Raw genomic sequence first — 25275 nt, 5'->3', positions numbered from 1 at the left:
GAGGCCTCACAGGCCTCCACCATCTCAGCCCTGCAGGTTGTCACTGCTACTGCTGACATGTACCGCAGTCATGGCAAGTTGTTTCTGCCACTGCTGCTTCTGCCTCCTAGCAGGCCTGCTGGCAGTCTACCAGTCCCAGAATATTTGTATTCTCTATGATTGATCACCGGATTGTCTTGAATACTATCATTTGAGGTAAAGGTAAAGGGTCCCCTGACCATTACGTCCAGTCGTGGCCGACTCTGGGGTTGCGGCACTCATCTTGCTTTATGTGGCCAGTATGACTAAGCCGCTTCTGGCAAACCAGAGCAGTGCACGGAAACGCCGTTTACCTTCCCGCCAGAGCAGTACCTATTTATCTACTTGCATTTTGACATGCTTTTGAACTGCTAAGTTGGCAGGAGCAGGGGCCGAGCAACGGAAGCTCACCCCGTTGCGGGGATTTGAACTGCCGACCTTCTGATCGGCAAGTCCTAGGCTCTGTGGTTTAACCCACAGCGCCACCCGCGTCCCCTCACCATTTGGTAGCCAAGCCCCAAACCAAAAGTCCTGTTGGGATGCATTTTGGCTTGCCTGCTGATGAAACTGTGTGACGATTGATAATATTGTCATTTATCCATTTTAGACCCCCTAAGTAGTAGCAGTTGCCAAGACATTGCCCTGTTTGCCTCTGTATCACTCCATCCTTCTTTCAGACATTGTGAAATGTCTATTAGTAAAAGCGAGAGGGGGTTGTGGATTTTTTTGGTGGAGGCCTAAGAAGAAAGGAGTAGGGGCGGAGCCAACGCTCTCGTGGTCATAGCCCACACAAGCAAGAACAGAGCAGATGCTTCTGCGCACGCGCTCTGCAGAGAGTCTGACCAGAATGGCCTGTACCATTGCGACTCTGCCCAGGGGGGAGGGGCTGACCGCTCTACGTTTCCTCCCATTAACCGGAAGCCTTAGCAACTTACAATCCGAAGCACCCACAGGAACGGGGCAACGCGTTACAGAGCGGTTCAAAGCAGAAAGAGAGCTTCCCTGACTGCGAAAGGCTAGAGCATTTTGTCTCTCTCTGCCCCACCCCCCCGTTTCAGGGTGGTTTCTCCGGGTGGCACCAGTCGCTGCTGGAAGAGGCGGGACCGGGTCTTCCTGAGGCTGTCCCCGGCTCCGGCGTCCCTGCTGCTGTTGCTGCCGCCGCCGCCGACACTGTCGACGTAAATCCCGGCCCCTTCAAGCCTAGTCTCGCCCGGCCCCGGGTTTCCCCTCAGACAAGTCTCATGGCGTACAGCCAGGGAGGCGGCAAGAAGAAAGTCTGTTACTACTATGACGGTGAGGGGGGCGGGGCACGCCGCCGGGTTTTGTTGTGTTTTGTGTGTCGGTTGGGGTGCGCGTGGGAGCAAGAGCAGCTGTTCGTCTCCGCGCGCCTTCCCCTCCAGGCCGCGCTTATTTCGCCGTTGGGAATGTTCGTTGGCTCCGTCCTCGCGCGCCCCGGCCCCCTCGGCAGCCCCTCGGCTGTCCTCGCTCGCCTCCTTCCGGCGCACGCGCCGCCTCTCCAGCCCTCCCCCCCTCCCCTCTTGCTTTTACCCATTGTGTCTGCAGGGGCTGCATCTGGGGTGGAAGGAAGGTGCTGAGCCCCTGGTTTCTTAAAGCGCATCTACACCCTCCACCCCCTTTAATTTTTGTATCGGGTTTCGCCTCCTTCGAAATCCGCGCGCATCTACTAACGAACGCTTTGCAAAAGAGGGTGAGGGGTGCGCGCCCGGCTCGGCCTAGCAACAAACCTCATGGGAAGGGTCCCCATTTTGGGGGGGGGGGATCCGAGGCTGGCCTCGCGATCCTTTTCCTACTAAGCGTCCTTAGAGTGGGACTTGGGCGCGCGAGTAACCGCGTTGCGTTGAGAATCTGAAGGCCTCAACGTTGAATCCCTGAAAGGTGCGAGGCTGGCACGCTCTGGCCAAAGCTGAGAGCCCCACTGGAAGGATCTGGATGAATGGCCTGCCTATCGCATCCTCGTAGCTCCATAGAGCATCTTTCTTGCGCACCTCACCCTGGTGAATACAGGTTGTCCCCACCATCCATTGGAAGCCCATCACTAATTCAGGAAATGGTTATTTTCATTGTAGTTAGGGGTTTATATCCTGGATATAAGCGTATTGTTTTGAACACTGTTATACATGGTAGCCAAAAGAATGGTAAAGATTTAAAATTGTGGAGTGGAGATAACATAGAAAAGTGAAGATTCTACTCTATGTGAAATTTAGTAGAAATGAATTATTACAGCCATCAAGAAGCACAATGCGGGTGCGGGACAGCCCATGGGTATAAGGCAGACGTTTGCAATGGTACCTCGGTTTTCTAACATAATCCATTCCAGAAGACCGTTCAAGAAACATTCAAAAACAGGCACAAAGGGCGGTCTGCAAATTTAATGGAGAAAATTGGGGGAAAAACTCAGCAGAAGCCATTCAACTTCAGAGGCGTGTTCGAAAACAAGCATTTACTTCCAGCTGTTTGGCGTTCGTAAACCGAAACGTTCAACTTCCGAGACGTTCGAAAATGGTGTACCACTGTATTAAACTTCAAATGCAACATGTAAATGTTTTGAACAGAGTGCATCTTCCTGGGCACTTAAGTAAAAGCAACCACTAATTTAAAGCAAGACTTTATTTCTCAACCACTTATTTAGCAAAAAAATAGGTTGCATATTTCAGCTGTTAAGTTTTATTCTCAGTTTATTTGCTCTTAGCCTTACAAACTGCAGATGTAAGGACATTGCAGGGGAACTTTATTTGGCTTCACCGGGCTATCCACAAATAGACAGCAGAACATGCATCTATTGAAAATAATACAAGAAATTGAAGCATCCAGCCTAGTGTGTGTGTGTGTGTGTGTGTGTGTGAGAGAGAGAGAGAGAGAGAGAGAGAAACCAAGAAGTTGTTGTATTTATACCATTCTCCAAAGAACTAATGTCCCTTGTAATTTTTTCCTAAAGTACTTATATTGATTCTCAAAACTTGAATATGTTGGATTGTTTAAAGCAACAAATCTCTTGTCTGGTATGTGTGAAATCTTGACTTTTTTGCATTGGAACTAAGGATTGTTCTAGGTTACTTAATTTGTATGGTGATAAAGACTTGAAAGTTGTGAATGTTACCTATTTCTGGTAGAATGTTTGCCTATGGGTGCTGTTTAAAGAAGTAGTGATAGTGGCACTCTGATTTTTCCTGCTTACTCATCATTTAGGTGCATTTTCATAGCAATTTAACACAAAATGGCATCTTGCACTGGAAACTCCAGAAATGTTTTTTCAAATACATCCTTTATTTGTTGGCACTGTGGCTCTAGTAAGGTAGACAATATACACTTTCAGGGATACACAGTTTTCCTCAATTCAAAAATGTTAGGGACCTCCTAGAGAAGTTGATCCCACTGGATCCGGTGGTGGTGGTAATGTCATCTGAATTAAATGGGTTTAGAGTAGGAGGTTGAATTAATCTGCAGTTTGTTAATGACTGCAAAAATCTGGATATCTCAACATTGAGGAATAGGAAAGTGCCATTCATTATACTTTGGGGGCAGTTATTGTTCACACATCAGGCAAGTTTAAAACTGACTGCAATTATTTTAAGATGAAATCAAGTACACAGAAAAGATTACTACCTCACACATAGATTCGTTATTCTGCAGAAATATGTTTGCTGGGATGAATTAAATTATTATGGTTCATTATTATTTCCATAAAATTTTATAAAAAGGTTTTTTATAATACAGTACAGTGGTACCTCAGGTTACAGACGCTTCAGGTTACAGACGCTTCAGGTTATAGACTCCGCTAACCCAGAAATAGTACCTCAGGTTAAGAACTTTGCTTCAGGATGAGAACAGAAATTGTGCTCCCGCAGCAGCGGGAGGCCCCATTAGCTAAAGTGGTGCTTCAGGTTAAGAACAGTTTCAGGTTAAGAATGGACCTCCGGAACGAATTAAGTTCTTAACCCAAGGTACCACTGTACAATAAAAACAGACTAATCTAAATGAAAACAAAAAAAGAAAGAGAAAACCATCATTATCACCATGCAAAGTCCTCTCTCAAGGGTAGATCTTAACCCTTGTCTCACACAGAAAGGGGTGGGCCCACCTGGGAGTTTCCCTTTCTTCTCACCCCCCCCCCCCCCGGGAGATCTTCCATTTTCTGCCTCTAACACAGGGTCTTTAACCAACCACCCATCGCCTTCATGTGCATAAGCAAGAGCAAAGCAAAAAAATGTAGAAAAGAGAAACCATAATATAATATAATATAATTAAAAAATGAAATAAAAAGAACTTCCAATAGTTATGCATATAAATATTATTCAAAATATGCAAAATATTTATTCCAAGATGATATCCAGCTGTTCCTCCTTCTGCTATGTGATATTTTCCCAGTCTTCAAATCTAGGCATCTCAAGTTCATTCATTTTTCCTTCCACACAAGTCTAAAAGAGCTTCTCTAGTTATTAATATCAATAAATGTCAACAGTATTCTTCCTCCAGTCCAGCAAAGCAACTTTGCCTCCAGTGTTGAAAAACAATAAATCCGTCTTCATTTACACAGGAGTCTATTTGCTGTGGTCATACATCAAAACAGCAATCCATAGTTATTTCCACATTGTATATTGATCAATTCACACCCAGTTCCATATACAGTGGTACCTCTGGTTACGTACCTAATTCTTTCCTGAGGTCTGTTCTGAAACTGTTCTTAACCTGAAGCACCACTTAACTAATGGGGTCTGCCACGCCGCCGCCGCGCAATTTCTGTTCTCATCCTGAAGCAAAGTTCTTAACCTGAGGTACTATTTCTGGGTTAGCGGAGTCTGTAACCTGAAGCGTATGTAACCCGAGGTACCACTGTATTCCAATCTCATTTCCTGTTGGCTGTGATTTTCCATCCTGATTTAGAACAAAGAGATTCTTTTTCACAATCACTTCTTCCATTCTTTTTCCAGAGGCTTGATAGTTTTCCTCTCTTAATTCACTCAAAATTGTATGCAGAATCCTTTCTCAGCTCCACCTCTGCCAGCCCAGAATATTTTTAATCTCTCAATCCATGTTTCATTCCACTCTTCCAACTTCATAATTCCACCATTGAACTGTTTCACTCCTCCAGGCATCTATTTGGAGGTCCTCTCCATTTCACCATATACTGCTTCAGTTTTACCATTCCACTCTCCTGTTCTGGTAGTCCTGCATCAGTATTATTTTCCAAAGGTTCTGTGCCGCCTTTAGCCTTATTTTTCTCTTGTCCATTTTCATTCACGAATTTATGCATCCCAACTCTGAGCTCTTTCAGTTGCACATACAGCAGTTGCTGCACGATGCCAACAGTAAATGGGGTATCTAACTGTATTTTTGCCATACTGAGTGTTCTTGGTCTTATTAATAATTCTCATTCCTCAAAATTTTACAGTCTTCGCTTTACCTATGAGTCCCCTGGCTTCTTATCAGAATGGGTTCACTTCATTCCTCTCTCATGGCAGCATATGTTAGCTTCACATTTGCAGCCAGCACTTTCACTAGAGGGATGGAAGATTAAAGATAAAAACTTCAAACATTTCACATTTCCCTGAGACAGGAGTATGAACATGCTCAGAATGTGGGCTTGGGAGAGCACATCCTAGTTTGAGATTCTGTCTGGCCATCAATAGGCTAACTATAATAATTAGAATAGGATTTCAGTCCTAAATGCATCTACTTGTGAAATGATTCTTAAGCAAATATGCTTAGATCATATTAAATATATAGCCATCAATTAAGTGATTCTTTTCACTGAGAGAATGGATAGAATTGGGGAATCTGATAGTTATGCTCAGTGGGAGCTGGGTGAAGAAAGGATATCCTCAGTACTTTGCACACACTGAATAGACAGTTTTGGGGTAGATAGCTGTGCATTTCAAAGTTTGACTGTAGTGCAGTTAATCTGCTTTGCAGAGACAGAAGCTTTTCAGCCTAGTATAAATTTCTAAAATGCTGCCAAGAAAGGCAGAATAGTGGTTGCAGCAGCCTTCTTTGTTGCTCACTCTTCTTTGTTTAGTTTTCAACAGAGGAGAAAATAGCCCTTAGTAGGGAGAGCTGTTTGTGAACTGAGATTTGGTTTTTATAGGCGAAAGATAGCGTTAAAATCTTGTTGTATGTCCAGTACTTTGCAAGAATACATGGAGAATGCATGCTGATTTTCATACATTAAATAATGTATTTAATTGTTGTGTTTGTCACTAATCTTGTTAAACGGAAGTCCAAATATTTGACTTCAGATATTAAATATAAGTGTAGGCATCATTTTTCCAGGTACAGTGGTACCTCGGGTTACATACGCTTCAGGTTACATACGCTTCAGGTTACAGACTCCGCTAACCCAGAAATAGTGCTTCAGGTTAAGAACTTTGCTTCAGGATGAGAACAGAAATCGTACTCTGGCGGCGCGGCAGCAGCAGGAGGCCCCATTAGCTAAAGTGGTGCTTCAGGTTAAGAACAGTTTCAGGTTAAGTATGGACCTCCGGAACGAATTAAGTACTTAACCTAAGGTACCACTGTATAACATTACTTAGCTCAGTATATTTCCTCCTCTATTTTCTAAGTGATTATTCTGTTTTCTTTTAAGTGTGTGTGTTTATAGCTCCACTGATAGCAATGCCACAAGTTCCTCATCTGTGGTGTGCTTGGGACAACACTATACAGGTGCACTTCAGTTGGTGACTCAAAAGCTCTCTTCAGATAAATTGCATGGGGGTGCTTAACTTCTCCCTTGTCTGCAAGAAGTAGAGTGCTGCAGAAAGGAGAGTTGCTTTTTTGCCACTTTCTTGCGCAAGAGAGTCCTTGTCTCCTGGTGGAAGAGTGCCCAGAATCCATTGCTCTATACTGCTCTAAATAGTAAGGATGTCGTGACTCATTGCTTAATGGGGGGAACCCCCAGACTTGTGGCAAGTCTTTTGTGGGTCTTCATGTAGATGATAGTGGGCAAAGAGCAAACTCTTTTCTTCAGAGCCATTTATTTGAGTGCTAATCAAATGAGCCTTGCCAACTTGAAGAACAACCAATCACACTCCTGCAGAAAATCTCAGTGATCAAGCTGGCATGTAACAGGGCTGGGCAATAACTGGTTTTCGATATTGTTATATATCACAATATCTGAAAAAAGGAAGGAACTACACAGAGGTGAACAGAACAATGTCCTGGCAACTTCTACTACTTAATGGTCTAAAACTGATAAATGATGATATTATCAATCACCTCATTGTCACTTTCAGCAGCAAGCAACCCAAAATGCATCCAAATGAGACTTTTGGTTTTGGGCTTGTATTCGGGACAATCCAAAATTTGGTGATGAGTCATAGTGAATACAAATAATCTGGGATTGCCAGCAGGCCTACTAGGCGGCAGAAGCGGCAGCAGCCTTGCAGCAGCAGAATCAACAGCAGCCTGTGAAGCGAAGCCTTGCCACGGCAGTGGGCAGAAGCAGCGGCAGGCTGTGAGAACTTGTAGTGATGGCCTTGTGGCAGTGGTAAAAGCAGTGACAGCCTGCAAGGCCTTTTCATGGTGGTGGCAGTAATGGTGGCCTGTGGGGCCTTGTGGTGGCAGCAGGAGACTGTGGCTGTACTTTGGATTGTTCTGAATGCCACCATTTGGTAGCCAAGCCCCAAACCAAAAGTTCTGTTAGGATGCATTTTGGCTTGCCTGCTGATGAAACTGAGTGTGTGATGATAAATAATATTGTCATTTAAGTTTTAGACCCCTAAGTAGTAGCAGTTGCCAGGACATTGCCTTGTTTGCCTCTGCATACTTCCATCCTTATTTCAGACATTGTGGTAGATTGCAATATTTAGCTGGTGAGTTATTGCAGTGTTGAAAGCAGGTTATCGCCTAGCCCTTACACACAATGTGATATGTTGCCAGCTCAGATATTATGAAACAGTTACCACAATGTGAACTTCAAAATAGTTTTGGACGATATATCAATATATCACCCAGCTCTAGCATGTAAGGGTTCAGGCAGTCCCTGAGGTATCCTGCACTAAGTTGTTTTGTACAAGCCCTTTGTACATTAATCACTTTGTACAAGGACCATGAACCAGACTCAGTAGTAGCTGGGTAACCAATGCAGCTGTTTTAACAATAATGTCACATAGTTCCATAACTCACCATGAACAACTCCTCCATTCTCTTATAATGGCAATGGCGCCCACCTAAGAGGTGCTGGAACTGAGTTCTATCTGAATAAAAGCTTTGATGTCCCATATTCTCAGCCAGATGCCCCCTTAAAGTACTCTGGCTGTTGCATTCAACACCAACTGGAGCTTTTGAACAAAACCCCAGGGCAGCCTCATATAGAGTACATTACAGTATGGTGGTACCTTGGTTTAATCAGTTCCGGAAGTCCGTTCTTAAACCAAAGCGTTCTTAAACCAAGGCGTGCTTTCCCATAGCAGTGGGGAACTCAATTTACAAATGGAACAGACTCAACAGGAAGCAGAACTATGTTTCTTTCCTACATCCTCCTGAAATGCAAAGGGAGGGCACAGTCTTACTGAAGGAATACTCCCCAAAGCAGGAAGGCAGTTTGCCGTTACGACTAGTGTTTGTATTTTGAATCCCTGTTCTAGAGAGAGAACTTAGTTACGTAAAGCCAGAAAAAGTGATCATTACATTTTCAAGCATGACTCATTTGCTTTCTTTTAGGTGATATTGGGAACTATTATTATGGACAGGGGCACCCAATGAAGCCTCACAGGATTCGCATGACACATAACTTGTTGCTCAATTATGGCTTGTACAGAAAAATGGAAATTTATGTGAGTATACATTTACAGTTTTGTCACCTGAAAGTTGATGAGCAGTGAAGGGACTATATTTTCCTAAGATTTTGAATTCACTTCAACACTTTCTTTGTTGTGGAAAACCCTCTGGCTGATTCTGAGATAACATTTTTCTTCCAAGGAAGAACACAAACTGAGCCTGGGTCAGATGGTTAGAGTGTGGTGCTGATAATTCCAAGGTTGCAGGTTTAATCCCCATACAGGAGAGCTGTATATTCCTGCATAGCAGGGGGTTGGACTAAATGATCCTCAGGGTCCCTACAATTCTATGATTCTATGAAACCTATGAGTACCTGTGAAAATGTCACATAAGGAAACAAAATTCACAAGCATTCGGTGTTCAGATATCTACTGGATGGAAAACATGATATGGTTACAGTAAAATATATACAAAGTGTTTTCTATTTATAATGTGTTGTTGAGCCAAAGCTGAAATATTTTAAAATATTTCAGCAATTTTCAAATTAACACATGCCTGATCAAATCTGTTTGAAGTACTTGAAATACTACTGCTTTTTATTCTGTCTCAGATCAAATTCAATCTGTTTCTTTTCCAGCGGCCTCACAAAGCTACAGCAGAAGAAATGACGAAATACCACAGTGATGAGTACATAAAATTTCTTCGCTCAATTAGACCCGACAATATGTCTGAATATAGTAAACAAATGCAAAGATGTAAGTCTAATGCTAAAAATAACTGGTCTCCCTCAGTTTCTCACCTGGTTTTGGGAACTTGATCTGTTAAGATGAAGAGTATTATATTATCTGTTTTACTGTAATGTGCAGAATCCTGTCTGTATGATGTTTAATCATTTTGAATTGTTAGTTGTTAGCTATAGTGGTTATAACATTCAGGCTTGTTCAGATGTAATGCTGCCCTGTTACCAAACTGATAACTGAGTCATATTGTACATGATTCTTTCTCTAGGAGTTGCACATGTCTCCCTTTTCTTCTTAGGGGATAGTTACTGCTAACCATAGTTAGCTTCTACACCAGAGGTGGAAATCAGCTTCTAATTTCATTCACTAGTTTCAAAGCTATATATCTGAATTGGACCATAGTAACAGGTTTGCCACACGTATTAAATTCAGCTAGTGTAATTTTCCATCCAAAAATTTAGAACATTAGATAGCATGATGAAAAACTATAATATTTATCTTCTCAATTAACTTGTACTTACTTTGATTTCTGAACATTGATTTCCATTATGAATTCTGAATGACAGCAACTTGCAAGAGAATTGTATTTTACTAGTTGGATAACTATTTGCTCAGTTTATACCACCTATAGTACCTTAATTGGTAATTGGTAATTGTCCTTTTGCTGAAACTTCATAAGCCATAATTTGACATATAGTGATGCTGTAAATTTAGGCATACATTCAGCTACAAACTGCTCTGAATCCATAAAAGCATATTTAAATATACTTACCTGACAAAAAAAGGTGTCTACCAAGTTTCACATCTGTGGTAATGGTTAGGTTAAGTTTTGAAAAATACCTCTGTTCTAAGGTTCTGGTTTTCATTTTAAAGATAGTGTTGGGCATTTAACGGATCAAAAATTATTTGATCTATATCACTGGTCAAGTAATAGACATTTAGCTTTTTTTTTTTTAAGAACAATACACACAGTTTCAACATCAGCAGGCAGAATGATTAACAAACAGTTTTGTAAAAGGTATTGTAACCTATGGCGTGGCCACATTTGAGATAATGCTACCAATGCAGAGGTGTTCATTTTTCATGGAACATTTGACAATGTTTAGTCAATTGACCAACATGCTATACTTTTTTTAAAAAAAAGAAAGATTATATACAAACTTAAGTAATAATGCATTTAAGGATAAATAAAACTTGTCTTGTATAGTTAACGTGGGGGAAGACTGTCCTGTGTTTGATGGGCTGTTTGAGTTCTGTCAGCTGTCAACAGGAGGCTCTGTGGGTAAGTATATCCTAATGTTTTCCTGGAGTTGTTAATTTTTAAAAGGCTGTACCAGTTTTTTTTAACATTACCCATGTGACAACTTTTATAGCTCTTGCGGAAATCAATGAGGGAGAAAGAATTTAATAGAAATATAAAGTGAAATGTTTAATTAAAAGAAAATGTTATCAGCAGCTACTAGGTATGATGGATATGTACTACCTCCAGTATCAGTCTGTGTGCCTCTGAATGCCAGTAGCTGGGGATCGTGAGTTAGAGAAGTTTAATGCACTCATGTCCTGCTTCTCTGTTTCTTCTAGACATCTGGTTAGTCAATGTGAGAACAGCATGCTGGACTAGTTGGGCCTTTCATCTTTCAGCATCTCCCATTACAAATTAATAGTTCATTCTGCTGCATGAGTTGGTATATCCAACTGTAGAAGTGCCTAATAGTAAACAATTAAAATCCAGGCTGCACCATGATGTCTTACATTGAAGCTCTCTCTCTCTTTCTCTCTCTTTTTTTTGGCAAGACATACTGTCTACCTTTTTCATTCCTTACCTGCATTTTTCTCCATAATGGTTCTTTAGCTGGAGCAGTAAAATTAAACAGACAACAAACAGACATGGCTGTTAATTGGGCTGGAGGACTTCATCATGCTAAGAAGTCAGAAGCATCAGGTTTCTGCTATGTCAATGATATTGTGCTTGCCATTCTGGAATTACTAAAGTAAGTTCATGTTGGTGTTATATGCACAACTTGTCTTCTAGAAATGTTAAAAATATAGGCTGTGTATTGGCTTAATCTGTATATATTGACCAGAGGACTAGCGATCATTCTTCCTTGGTCATTTTAAATTATATTTTGTTTATATATGTGTTTGTGTATGCATGCACGCATGATATAAATCACAAAACCCTTTTTGTTCTAAATGGCTTACTGATCAATTCAGACTCTGGCTGGAGAGCAAGCATCAGGACCACATAAAGCACCAGAGTTATTGTTCCATCTGAAGCCTTGCCCAGGGCAAAAAAAGAGGGGATTCAGGTTTTGGTGGTTTCTGGGGGGACATTGTTGCTGCATGAGCTGTAGGCTGATGTAGCAAAGGTGCCCTAATTTGGTCCCTCTCTGGGAGCTAATCAAGTTTAATTTGTAGATAATTTTATGTTTATTAATGAGCTGTCAGTATGGCTATACACAGTGACCTTCCTGGTTCTTGATATTGTGTCATACACAAAGTTTTAAGCATTATATTGAAAAAGGGAGAACAGATCTTTATACATGTAGTCATGCGGCTTTATATATCTGATTTAGTCTGGGGATAAATCTGGCACCAGATAAACTTTTTGAAAGGTAAGTAGTGAGTTTTATTGGTACTGCTCAAGTCAAGTCTCTCTCTCCCTCCAGATACCACCAAAGAGTATTGTACATTGATATTGATATCCATCACGGTGATGGCGTTGAAGAAGCATTTTACACAACTGATCGTGTAATGACAGTATCATTCCATAAATATGGTGAATATTTCCCTGGCACAGGCGATTTGAGAGTAAGTTCAAATATGAGGTTACCATTTGATTAAAGTAGCATCTTGCAAATGCTATATTTAAGCCTGGTTATCAAGTTAACAATTTTAATTTAATTAGTTTTTATCCTTCCTGCTGAATAAGGACACTTTGAATTGATCAGGGTGAAAAAGACTAACTCTTAACTTGATGAGTCCGATTCTATATATGGTGTATTTTTTCATCTTAATTACAGTATTGTTTCCTACACTCATTGGGCTATTATGTAAACAATGTGTGTTGTCCCTGAGTGGCATAGTACTGCAACTTTGGAATGAATGGCAGTTTTGGTAACTAGGGTTACTTTTTTGTCATTTTATATCTGACATCCATTTTGCTAATCTAAAAACTGTATCTTCAAGAGTAGATCTGAGTTTCTGCCTTCCTCTCCCATCTCTTTTTCCTTTTTGTGCTCTTTAGATTGTAAGCCTGTATTTTGATCTATAAACCATTCTGGGAGTGGGCAAAAATACTTTCAAGCATATCAGTGATGAGTAAGATAGGTATACAAAATGTCAAAATAGTTGAAAAAAAGTGCCCAACATGCTAATAGTTACTAAAATGCCATTTAAAAATCACAGTAATCATAGTTGCAGCTTACCTAGAACGTTACTATAGTAGAGATGCTTGCATTTGCATGAGCACATGAAGTTGTTCATTAAAAATTCCTGTGCAAAATATAATCCATGGTACCCATTTCTGTTGTTGCTAGCTGTGGTATTTGTTCCTTTTTTCAACAGAAATTAAATGTGCTAGCTTGGAGACAGCTTTTATAACTCAACCTGATTGGCCACAAGATGGTACTGTTGCTTCATGCTAAATGCAGGCCTCTAAAGAGCAGGAGCACTGACCTTAAACTAGGCTTCTCACCTGTCAAATACATGAAAGTTTAATTTCGTATTAAACCTAATCTTCTGATATCCTTAATAATCTGTCCAAAAAGCAAATTCAGTTAATTTTGACATTAATACCTCAGCTAAACAGGAATATATTTGTTTGATTCCCATATTTTCTGAGACTTTTTTATTTTGCTAACTTGGAGCATGGTGGGTGTGCTGCCTATCATTCAATATATAATATAATAACTATAAAAATGTACTGTATAATACAACATAGTAAACTTAAGTTGCTTACGCCCCATTTGTGTATGTTACAATGTATGCTAAGAGCACTGCGTGTTAATTCAGCTGTATCTAGGTAAAACCATTGTATGAGATTCTCTTAATAGCATTTTGTTTGTTTGTTTGTTTATTAAATTTGCATACTGCCCTTTATCCAAAGATCTCAGGGTGGTTCACAACATAAAAACACAATATAAAAACACAAAATACATAATAAAACAAGAATAAAAAGCAGCAACCACAAACAAATAATAAACACATTAAAAGGGGTATATAAGATGTTCATCAACCAAAGGCTTGGTTGAAGAGGAGCATTTTCACCTGCTACCTAAAGGTGTATAATGATAGTGCCAGCCAGGGAGAGCATTCCACAAATGGGGAGCCACTGCAGTAAAGGCCAGCCTTGTATTGCCAGCCTCATGGCAAGAAGGCACACAAAGAAGGTCCTCAGGTGATGATCTGAGGGTCCAGGTAGGTTCATATGGAAAAAGGCGGTCCTTGAGGTATTGTGGTCCTGAGCCTGGATGCATTGCACAGTTTTGCTTCTTGTGAAATAGTAAGGAAGGACACATGGTGATAAAAAGTGACTCCATAACAAGTTAGAGCTCCTCACTTTAAGATTTGACTCTTCTGGAAAGACATCGTTTCTATAAGAAACATTTTCATTGTATCTCTTTAAAAATCTGCTACTGTTTAGATATATAAAGCTTTTACTGCTTTAGGAACTGCTGCAGTACGTCAAAAAACAAAGACTGTTGCCCTGTACTAGCACAATTCTTGTAGTCAAACTGTATAAAACTTCATGCACTTGAAGTGGACCATGAAAGCTTCTGTCACAAAATACAGTGGTGCCTCACAAGACGAAATTAATTCGTTCCGCAAGTTTTTTCTTCTTGCGAGTTTTTCGTCTTGTGAAGCACGGTTTCCCATAGGAATGCATTGAAAATCAATCAATGTGTTCCTATGGAAACCGCCTTCAGACCAGGTCCGGGGACAGTCTGTCCCCCAACCTCTTCTGAAGGCTGGGGGGGCCAAGGGCTTTTCTTCCCACCGCCAGCCTTCAGAAGGCTGTTCTGAAGGCTGGCGGTGGGAAGAAAAGCCCTTCTCCCCACCTTCCGCCCTGCAAGCTCCGGGGACAGCAGGGCTTTGCTGCCAACCGCCAGCATTTTAAAAGCCCCCGGTACAGCGGAGACTTCTCCGCTGTCCGGGGCGATTTTAAAATGCTGGCGGGCGGCAGCGAAGCCTCCGCTGTCCCGGGCGATCTTAAAATGCTGGCGGGCGGCAGCGAAGCCTCTGCTGTCTGGGGCGATCTTAAAATGCTAGCGGGCGGCAGCGAAGCCTTCGGTGCCGTCCCCCAGCATTTTAAAAGCCCCCGCTTTTAAAATGCTGGGGGTAGGCAGCGAAGGCTTTGCTGCCGCCCGCCAGCATTTTAAGATCGCCTCGGGACAGCGGAGAAGTCTCCGCTGTCCCGGGAAGGCAGGCGGGGGGGAGCAAAGACTTTCGCCCACCGCCGGCCTTCAGAAGAGGTCCAGGAAGGCCGGCGGGGGGCGAAAGTCTTTGCTCCCCCCCCCCCGCCTGCCTTCAAAAGCCGTTGGGATAGCGGAGAAACGCGCTGCGCTTCTCCGCTATCCCGGGAAGGCAGGCGGGGGGGAGCAAAGACTTTTGCCCCCCGCCAGCCTTCAGAAGAGGTCCAGGACCTCCTCTGAAGGCCGGCGGTGGGCGAAAGTCTTTGCTCCCGAAGGCCAGCATTTTAAAAGCGGTCCTGGATAGCGGGAAAGCGCAGCGCAATTCCCTTCTATCCCGGAGCGCTTTTAAAATGCTGACGGTGGGGAGCAAAGCCTTTCGGCCCCCGCCGGCCTTCCTGGACCTCTTCTGAAGGTCGGAGGGGGGCGAAAGGCTTTGCTCCCCACCACCAGCATTTAAAAGAGGTCCCCGGAGATTTCCCTATGGGCTTTCTTCTTGCGAAGCAAGCCCATAGGGAAATTCGTCTTGCGGAACGACTCAAAAACGGAAAACTCTTTCGTCTTGCGAGTTTTTCGTTTTGCGAGGCGTTCGTCTTGCGGGGCACCACTGTAATCATTTATCCTTAAGGTACAATAATTGTGGTTCCCCTCTAGAACAACATTGTAACTTCCTATTAGTAAATATGAAGAATATATTCAAACTGGAAACAAAATGTCTTTTTAGCTACTGGTGTACTAAACCAGTGTTTCCCAACCTTGTGCCTCCAGATGTTTTTGTCCTACAACTCCCATCATCCCTGACCACTGGTCTTGCTAGCTAGGGATGATGGGAGTTGTAGGCCAAAAACATCTGGAGGCACAAGGTTGGGAAACACTGTACTAAACAGACGTCAAAGGTCTTGTATTCCATTTGTAAATCATAAATGTTGAAGCAGGTGCAAAAAGGAATAAACTTGATGTGTTTTCAATTAGTGAATTGTGGCACATTTCTCGTAGATATAATAGCATGTGATTTTACGGATCTGACACAGCAGACCCATGACATTACTCCCCATCCCCAGGTAACTGGTTGTCTTTTAAAGCCGATCTACCCATATGTTTCTGTTTTATGCCATCCCCATTCTTGGTGATACCCTATTTAAATCCCTGCAATGATTATAAAACCATACTTTGGTGAATTTCAATAAAGTCATAAAATCCAAATTATACTTTTGGGTCTGATTCTTCTGTATTTTCACATGTCATCCTTCTGTTCTTTTGGATATACTTCCTTGTGCACTGATTTCTTCTACTGCACTGATCAAATGTTTTATCTGAAGATTTAATGCTTTATCTGAAGATTAAACTTGAAGTATTGTTTGCTTCCCTCGGCTGCTTTGGGAGAAAGGGTGAGATAAATTTAATAATAAATATCTGGCACACTTCTTATATGTGCAGTTTTGGTATTCATTACATACTCAGAATTTTTCAAATGTCTAGGTAGCATCTAAACTACTTTCAAACACTCTTGGCCACAAGTGGTCCAGTGGTAAACACAAAATGTGTTTTGCCTTTTGATATGAGTTTGTGATTTTTGTTTTTGTCTTGTTCGTGTTCTCTTATAGGACATAGGTGCTGGAAAAGGCAAATACTATGCTGTCAACTTTCCAATGAGAGATGGAATAGATGATGAGTCATATGGCCAGATATTTAAGCCAGTGAGTATATTCTAGATACTTTTTTTTAGAGATGCTTCTGTGAGGCTGAATAATAGATTTACCATGATTTCTGCTTCTTTACAGATTATTTCCAAAGTCATGGAGATGTACCAACCTAGTGCTGTGGTGTTGCAGTGTGGGGCAGATTCACTGTCTGGTGACAGGCTGGGATGTTTTAATCTTACGGTCAAAGGTCAGAGAGCAAAACATTACTGTAGAGTCACAGTTACATATGTTTTGAAAACAAGTACTGAATGCAGATTTAGTGGAAATGGTTTTGGTTTTTTTTGAGTATCAGTTCTCTTGCAGCCATCTCTCTGGGCAGCCATCTCTAATGCTGGGACTCCCCCCCCCCCCACACACAAACACACTGGTGACTGTCAAGTATGCACCCTTTTGGCCATAGTACATCTAAAGGAAGATGCGAAAACGATGTTCCATGTCAATGTCTTTATTTGCAGTGCTTCAGTTTTGTGTGATTTTAGGAAGTAAGTTCAGGTCTTAGTAGGCAGACATCACATGATCACATGTAGAAATTCAGTAATGTTTATGTGAATAAGCTATTAAATATCGCATAATGTGTGAGATGCAATTTGGTCAATATTTTAGTATAATTAGATCAGTAATGTATTAAATGCATTCAATTTATGATTAGATTGCAAGAATTATTAAACTGAGTGTGCATCTGTTTGCCTTTATGACTCTTGCAAAAAAATAATAATTCTTGTGTAACTCAATGCCATAAATGCAAAACCGAAGATCGGATTCCAAAATTGATAGGATACCTTATCCTATTCTGTTTTTTTAGTTCTTGCATCTTTCAGTTGTGTTTAAGTTTGTTTTTCTAGAGCTGATGTTTCTGTATACAGAACTTAATTGTGTAATCTTGAAAGGAATATAACTGTATGTCTTTATGGTTTGTTTGTTTTTTAAGGACATGCTAAATGTGTAGAAGTTGTGAAGACTTTCAACTTGCCTCTTCTGATGCTTGGAGGAGGTGGATATACCATACGGAACGTTGCTCGATGTTGGACCTATGAGACTGCTGTTGCCTTAGATTGTGAAATCCCTAATGGTAAATACTTGGAGCCAGGACTTCCCAAACTGTGGTCCATGAGCTTCATTCAAGTGGTCTAGAGCATGTCTGCAAAAATGCATGAAAAGTCATACATTATGTAGTGCAGTGTATTACAATTGCTACAACAGGCAGAAAAATCATTAAGTGGCCCACAAAGTCCCTTATGAAGTGGTTCATTGGGAGAATGGGATTAGGAGCCACTGTTCTAAGGAGTATCACAGGTGACACCAGGGTATGTATTGCAGTACAGTGTATCTTGCCATAGAGCCTATGCCAACCTGCTACAGAGGATTGGAGACTGACAGAAAAGACTTACATCATAACCATTCTTTGATCTACAGGGGATTTTGCTAATGGTTGAATCATTAAGAAGTGGGATATCTGTCTTGACTCATGTGGTTTCTGGCTCATTAACCAGACGCTTGGTAGCTTCAAATGGCTTACCTAGATGGGTGAACACAGATGTTTTAGAAAGCATTAATGAGATGCATAGAAATCTGCATGGACATTTTATAGATTGTATAAATGAGTAAGTGTATTTGGTGTGTTTTATTTAAACACAGTGTGTTATTTTCAACATAGTATAGTTTATTTTAAACTATTGTTTAAATAAGCTATGGTTTTAAATGCACAAGAGCTTTGCTCCTCCCAGCTCCTGATTGTGCTGTGCAAGGGAAGAAGCAAGTCAGAGTCTGGATTGTAGTGACATGTGAACCCTGGACTTTGGTTTCTCTCCAAACAAACCACAACCAGAAAGTGAAGATTTATTTATGGCTTACTGATTGTTGTCTACCTTGAGGAAGCAAAACCTGGTTTCATGACAACCTAAAGTTGAGCTTGTTTCCTCTATTTCATTCAAACCATACAATCATTTAAACTTTACATTCATAAACACCAGATTTTCTACATCTTCAACATAATTCGTGGTGTGTGAAATATGCCAGTAAGTTGTTGTTGTTGTTACTAATTACCCACCTATCACCTTAAGATCCCAAGTGGGTTCCAAAAACCAGCACACATTATTTAAAACAGTTTAAAGCAACTTACAATCACAGAAACAAGTGAGGCGTCATTTTTATACCATGGTGGAGCATCTAGATTTCTGCTATAAAAGATAACTGTAGCACATTTAATCTTGAAAAAATATTTGTTCTTCCTTAGAATTCAGATACTTCCTAATGTATTTATTCTGGAACAGAAAATAATTTTGAATGTCTATTAAATATTTGAGACCTGCATTGCATTCCTTTGAATTTGTTCTTTTTTCAGCATTTAGTAGAAGAAAACAGAAGCTATGCTTTCAAATATAAAAAAATGCATACTATCATATCTGACCACTATAATCTGAAGAGCAATAAGGCTGTTTTAAGAAGCTATTATTACTTCATTTTGTTTTAACAGAATTGCCATACAATGACTACTTTGAGTATTTTGGACCAGATTTCAAGCTGCATATTAGCCCTTCAAATATGACAAACCAGAACACCCCAGAATATATGGAGAAGATTAAGTGAGTATTAATGCCATAAAGACACATAATTACTATAACAATCTAAATCTTTGCAATGGGTAAGGATCCATTTTCTTTTTTATGCTCAATATGAAGCAGGGAAAATGAGGGGTTAAAAGGTTCTGGGCTCTTGAGATAGCAGAATTACTGCTTTAAAAGCCAGCAGGTGAAACTAGAAAGTCAAAGACTCTATTCAGTTAGTGTCCCTCTGTTGAAGAAAGGCTCTCTGATCAGTGAATGCGTCTGTCAATGGAAGGGGGAGAAGCACTTTTCACCAGTTCTCCTCCCTATGGCCTCCTGTGCCACCTCCCATGTCGTTCTAAAAGCTAGAACAACCTTCTGGAATGGATTTCTGGGGCAGGGAAAAAGCAGAAAAACCCCCAAACCTCATTCTTCTGATGGAAGCCTTTGCTGGAAGGACATGGTTGGATAAACCCAAACCTGTATTTTAATGTTTCAGGGTCATACTCAAAGTAGACCCGTTAATATTAATAGACTTAAGTTTGATTTCATTAGATCTACTCTGAGCATGGCTTAGATGGCTACAGCTCTCAGTGCTTAATGGTTGGAAAAGAAAAACCTTTTTATCTTTCAAAATTTGGTACACATTGTTAAAATCATTTTTTATTTTTGCAAAAGAGCTATTAAGTCTCAGTAAGCTCTTTCGTCAGCAGAAATGCAAAAACATGATCAAAGTATCACTATATGTTGCTTAATTTCATTATGTTGAATGCCAGCCATATGTTCTGAGAGTTTGTATTTTTTAAATGTATTCACCTCTAACCATAGATGTTCTGTCTGACACATGTATTTCCTTTGGATACCATGGCTTGCCTTTTTCAAGAAAATTGCCCCTAGTACTCTTGCTATGTAACTTGCTTTTCACCTTATTTTCCTATACCATTACTAGGCAGCTGGGTATTTTTGTGAGGACGAGAACTAAGAAACTCCCAAGCTATTAAGAAGAAAGTTGTCTCATAACAACTTTTCCCTGGATTACTTTCCTTGCAGACAGCGTTTGTTTGAGAACTTGCGCATGTTGCCCCATGCCCCAGGTGTACAGATGCAGGCTATTCCTGAAGATGCTGTTCATGAAGACAGTGGTGATGAAGATGGTGAAGATCCAGACAAACGTATTTCTAGTAAGAATGGACTAACATTAATACTGGGTGGATTGTTGAAGTAGTACTAAAGAAGGTGGAACAGAAGTGCCCCAGTAAGTCAGATGGGCATCTAAAATTACCATCCAGAAACAAATTGGCTTTAGTGCTTTCTGAGGAAGACAGCAATTACGTATCAGAACATGAAGGCAGAAAGCCTGGGAAATAAACACAACTGGCAACCAAGGGGAAGCTGCTTAATTTTTAAAGCCAATCTTGAAATCATATAAACATACAATTTGGTGTGCCATTTTTGGCATAGTTCCTAGTACACCAAGCTTTTTGAATTAGTTCTCCTAGCACTGTTGCTTCAGCAGAGGTTTCTGCTAACATAAGACAAATGTGATTTTTGCCTATTTTCCCTATAGTCCCCAGTCCTACTGAAAATGATTCTGGAGCATTGGGGGCTCTTTAGAGCAGATTTGGGAAGTGGACACTGGGGGCTGCAGGGTGGAGGGGGAATTGGCAAAAACGGCCTCCCCTTCTCCTTCAGCAAATGTTTGCCTTGTGCCTGTTTAAAGGCACAAATTAGATACACAGGCCTTACATATTGGACCAGTTCACGAGACATGTCTGAGCATTTGAGTTGGCCTAGAAGTTCTGGTTTTTACTTAGTTTCCAGGAAGGGAATAACTGGGTCAGGTAGACGCTGCAGGTGCTATTTTGCAATAGTAACTTCTAGTTTGGACTTTATAACCTGTTTGCCTGTGAATGAGGACTGATGCTGCTTATATGTTGAAATTTCATGTCGGCAATACATGCTATTTCTACTGCATCTTTTGGCTAATAAGCGGCAAATTTTGCCTCAGGCCTAAATAAGAGCTAGAGTACACATTGCACTTATCACCAATACACTGTTGAAATTGCAACCCCATTATGAGTTCATTCCCCACCCACTCACTGTATTGAGGAATGTCTTTCTAAACACAACATTGCTGCCATATGGAAAGTTTTCATTATGGTTATGATAAATGCAGCAGGACTTCCTTTACTGATGCACATTGCAGGGAAGAGTTGTCACAAAATAACTTTTATTTATTTTATGCCTTCCCATGGTGAGAGAAATGGAACACACAAGAAAGTGATCTTTGAGGAATGTGTTTTCTAATCCTATTCCCTTACTTCTAGTTCGTGCATCAGATAAGCGAATAGCCTGTGATGAAGAATTTTCTGATTCTGAAGATGAAGGGGAAGGTGGACGCAGAAATGTTGCAGATCATAAGAAAGGAGCAAAGAAAGCCCGACTAGAAGAAGACAAAAAAGAAACAGAAGATAAAAAAGCAGGTAAAAGTCTAAATCAGTATTTTTCTTTCTTTTACTTTCCTTATTGGCTATATTCCTAAGCATATCATACTCTCCTGAAAGTAATGGGTTTTGCTTCCAACTAAATATCATTGAGATTAGGTCAGACCTACTTAATTTATGATGGTAAACTACCCATATTTGTTATACAGTGGTACCTTGGTTTTCAAACTTGTTCCGGAAGTCTGATTAGATGTTTGGCTTCTAAAAAACGTTTGCAAACCAGAACATTTATTTCCAGGTTTGTGGCATTCGGGAGCTGATTTGTTTAACAACTAAGCCATTTGGGAACCAAGCTACCACTGTATTCATCATTCTGCAAAAACAGTTGAGGCATAAAGCAGCTCACATGCCATGGTCCATAACTGTTGGTTTTCCTTTAGTTTGAATCTAAGTTGTGCATTTCTGGATTAGGCTGTTGGTTGGAATGTTTATCTTTCTGAGAATATCTCTACTTTAACCGTTTTTAAATTTTCATTCTTTTATTAAAACCTTTCACCTTCCAGGTGTTGCTAAACTACAACTCCCATCAGCCTCAGTCAGCATGGCCAGTAGTTGTAGTTCAGCAGCATGTGGTGGGGCCAAAGATTCCACACACCTGTTTTGAAAGAAGAAATCAGCACTGGCAAAGGTGCAGCTTCATTCAAATTCTTCTATCAGTGTTCATTTTCATTGTAACTTGTTAACAGCTAAGTCAACAGTTGTCATTTGAAATTTATTTATATAAACCTGCCACTTTTAATTATTTTTAGACATTAAAGAGGAAGATAAATCCAAGGATAGCAGTGGTGAGAAAGCAGATACCAAAGGGTAAGTAAATTGTGGCCATCCTATAATGTGCCTGTTTCAGAACAGCCATTAACTTTGAAATGTTATTTATGCATCTGTTATCCATTATGGATGACAATAAATCAGTGCCAATAGCTATTAAAGAATTTATAATGTGAGCAATGCAACCCTTACTGTTTTTAAATGAACAGAGAATGGCATTAAATTGTGACCCATGTTAACAATTGACTTTTTCCCTCCTCTGAACAGCACAAAGTCAGAACAGCTCAACAATCCTTGAATGTAGAGACTCACATCAATTAAAGGACACAATACAAAAGTGGGGGGAAAAGTTAAAAGGAACTTTTCATATGAGAAGAGACTCTTGATTTTCATTTTGTACTATTTGGCATGGAGCGTATTTATTTTCAAACAACTGTGTTTTTGTTTTTGGCAAGTTGTATTGTGAGTTTTCTAATTATGATGCAAAATTTTGTTCCTTCCGCCAGGCTTTAAGTAATAGTATTCAAAATGGATGTGCTATTATGTTAGACGTCTAAATGATCTATTAAAATTTGCCTTTTCCTGAACTGATTTTACCCCTTTTTGTAATTATATCTTTATTAAAAAAAATGTACTCAGCTGTCTTGTCCATCATTGCCTAGAAAACACATAAATGTCATGCTGGTAAGACTATTATAAAGAAATATAGTGAAGGTTGAAATTGCACTGAACTACATTCGATAGTTCACAAAAAATGCTTTTTGTATTACTATTGGGGCAAACAATGAATGTTGAGAGGTTACTTTGCATGGATAACTACTAGGAGATTACTTGTGAAAATCATGTTTGGAATTATAGCACACTAATTAAACTACAGAGTTATATTCAAGTATTCAGTAAAAAAAGGTATAGTAATCTAAGAGAACCTTAAGGGGGAAACAGCATAGTTATCACTAACAATTTTTGATATTTTGAAAGAAAATGCTCTATTCAGTACTATCAGTGAAACATAATATCAAAGAATGACGCACCAACTAGAAAAACATGCCACTATCACTCCCTCTATCAATATATAATAGTCAAGTGCTTGAGAACCCTGTTCCTGCAGTTCAAAACTGTCAGCAAGGTGAGCTCTGTTGACCCTGGCTGGCAGGTTATGTTTGGCTTTGTAGCTCAGGTTGTACAGGCTTTTAGTAAATGAAGAACTACAGGGTTGTTTGTCAAACCATCTTCCCATCAGGTCTCCTGCAATTCTTACTATTTTCTGCACCCCTGCCCCACCATCCATATGCATCTTAGGTGGTAACAGTTGAGAACTCACCAGAGAAGTAAACATTAATACAGTGATATCTCCGGTTACGAACGGGATCCATTCTGGAGGCCCGGCTGTATCCTGAAAATTTTGTAACCATAGGACCACTTCTGCGCACACGCGCAGCGCCACAGAGCACTTCTGTGCACGCTGAGCAGCAAACCCACTTCCAGGTTTGCTGTGTTCACAACCCAAAGATTATGTTACCCGAAGGTAACATAACCCGAGGGTCCACTGTATGTAGGAAGCAAGCTTGGCACAAAAATATTATACCCTGTAAGGCTGCTTGTGTCATTGTAAACAATCTTCCTATAAAATTTGGATTATACTACTAGCATTTGTAAGTTGTATGTAGTTTTTGGGCTTTCTTACTTCCCAGGTTGCTGCAAACTGATTTAAGAATAAAAATAGTGTTTTAAGGGTATAGTGTTGATAGGACTTGTTTTATAATCGGATTCTATGGTTTTCATATATGGGACAGGTTTCTATTTTGGAGTCTTCAAGATAAAGTTTGAGTCTGTCTTTAGTACAACCTGCCCATGAAGCTCCCTTCTTCCTCATTGACAATATACTGATCTTCTTAAAAGTTTCATTTCTTTAAAGGCAAGAATGAAATGAGAGTGCACTCGACACTGACCGACAACAGCACCAGTTTTTCAGCTTCTGCTTGGTGATTACAGTTTAAAGACTAGCATTCTGATTGGAATGTTGGCAATAAAACATTTTATTTGGGGAACTGATTCTAAAGAGTGTAAAGTGTCTGTAGCACTGGGAGTGTTTTATTTAATAGAATTTGTATATCGCTAGCAGGCTCTGGAAACTGTAAAGGTGCTTGCCTAATGTCAATGGGCAGAGTGTTCCAGAGTGTAAGTGCTGCTACACTGAAAGGTTGATGGACTGTGGAGTAAGCATGCAGCACTTGTAAATGCATCAGTTCTGCAGGTCAAAGTGGTTGAGTGAGCACACATACAAATGCTTAGTAGCCTGTGTAACAATTTCCCACTTACCGTATTTTTTGCACCATAACACTCACTTTTTTCCTCCTAGAAAGTAAAGGGAAATGTCTCTGTGTGTTATGGAGGGAAAGCCTACGGGTGGCATGCCTACGGATTTTCCTCCTCTAAAAACTACGTGCGTGTTATGGTCGGGTGCGTGTTATAAAGCGAAAAATACAGTAGCACCTTTTTGAAATGCTTACTGCTTCCACACCTTCAGATTGTGATCTTATCTGAGAGACTAGAGCATTAGTAGCTTTATCAGTATCTCTGAGCAAAGAAGATGAGATGATGCCTCTCATCATGTGAGTTAGAATCCGAAAAATAGCAAGCTTTTGAAATGAAGCTTTGTTGATGGAACAATAATGATTGGGTGTGGTAGGGGGAGTTATTTGAGTACGCACCGACCCCTCTCGCTCTCCAGGCTTCAGGCAGCTATCCGCAAGCCTTCGGAGCGCGGCGGGAGTTCCCGCGGGGCTCCGAAGGCTTGCGGATAGCAACCTGAAGCCAGGGGAGCGCAGTGCCAACTCCCGCTGCGCACCCCGGGC

At 40.6% G+C, this 25275-nt stretch overlaps 1 protein-coding gene across 2 annotated transcripts; it reads left to right on the top strand.

Moving 5' to 3' along the window:
• Positions 1-845: 845 nt before the first annotated feature.
• On the top strand, positions 846-23058 carry HDAC2 (histone deacetylase 2). 2 transcript variants are annotated; one of them, XM_083731361.1, is made up of 14 exons: positions 846-1311; positions 8695-8807; positions 9389-9506; positions 10699-10773; positions 11344-11482; positions 12161-12302; positions 16507-16599; positions 16684-16792; positions 17534-17674; positions 19079-19187; positions 20199-20329; positions 21476-21631; positions 22402-22459; positions 22688-23058. In XM_083731361.1, the coding sequence occupies exons 1-14, from the start codon at positions 1260-1262 to the stop codon at positions 22716-22718; spliced, it is 1467 nt and encodes a 488-aa protein (XP_083587487.1). In that variant the 5' UTR covers positions 846-1259; the 3' UTR covers positions 22719-23058. The 2 variants fall into 2 exon arrangements, with proteins under 2 accessions (XP_083587487.1, XP_083587486.1); XM_083731360.1 differs by lacking the exon at positions 846-1311 and adding an exon at positions 1958-2033.
• The last annotated feature ends 2217 nt before the right edge of the window (positions 23059-25275 follow it).

The sequence above is a fragment of the Podarcis gaigeae genome (assembly GCF_964106915.1).
Source record: "Podarcis gaigeae genome assembly, chromosome: 3".
Lineage (NCBI taxonomy): Eukaryota > Metazoa > Chordata > Lepidosauria > Squamata > Lacertidae > Podarcis > Podarcis gaigeae.
Note: the sequence above shows the minus strand (reverse complement) of the source record. Positions and strands in the feature narration are given on the sequence as shown.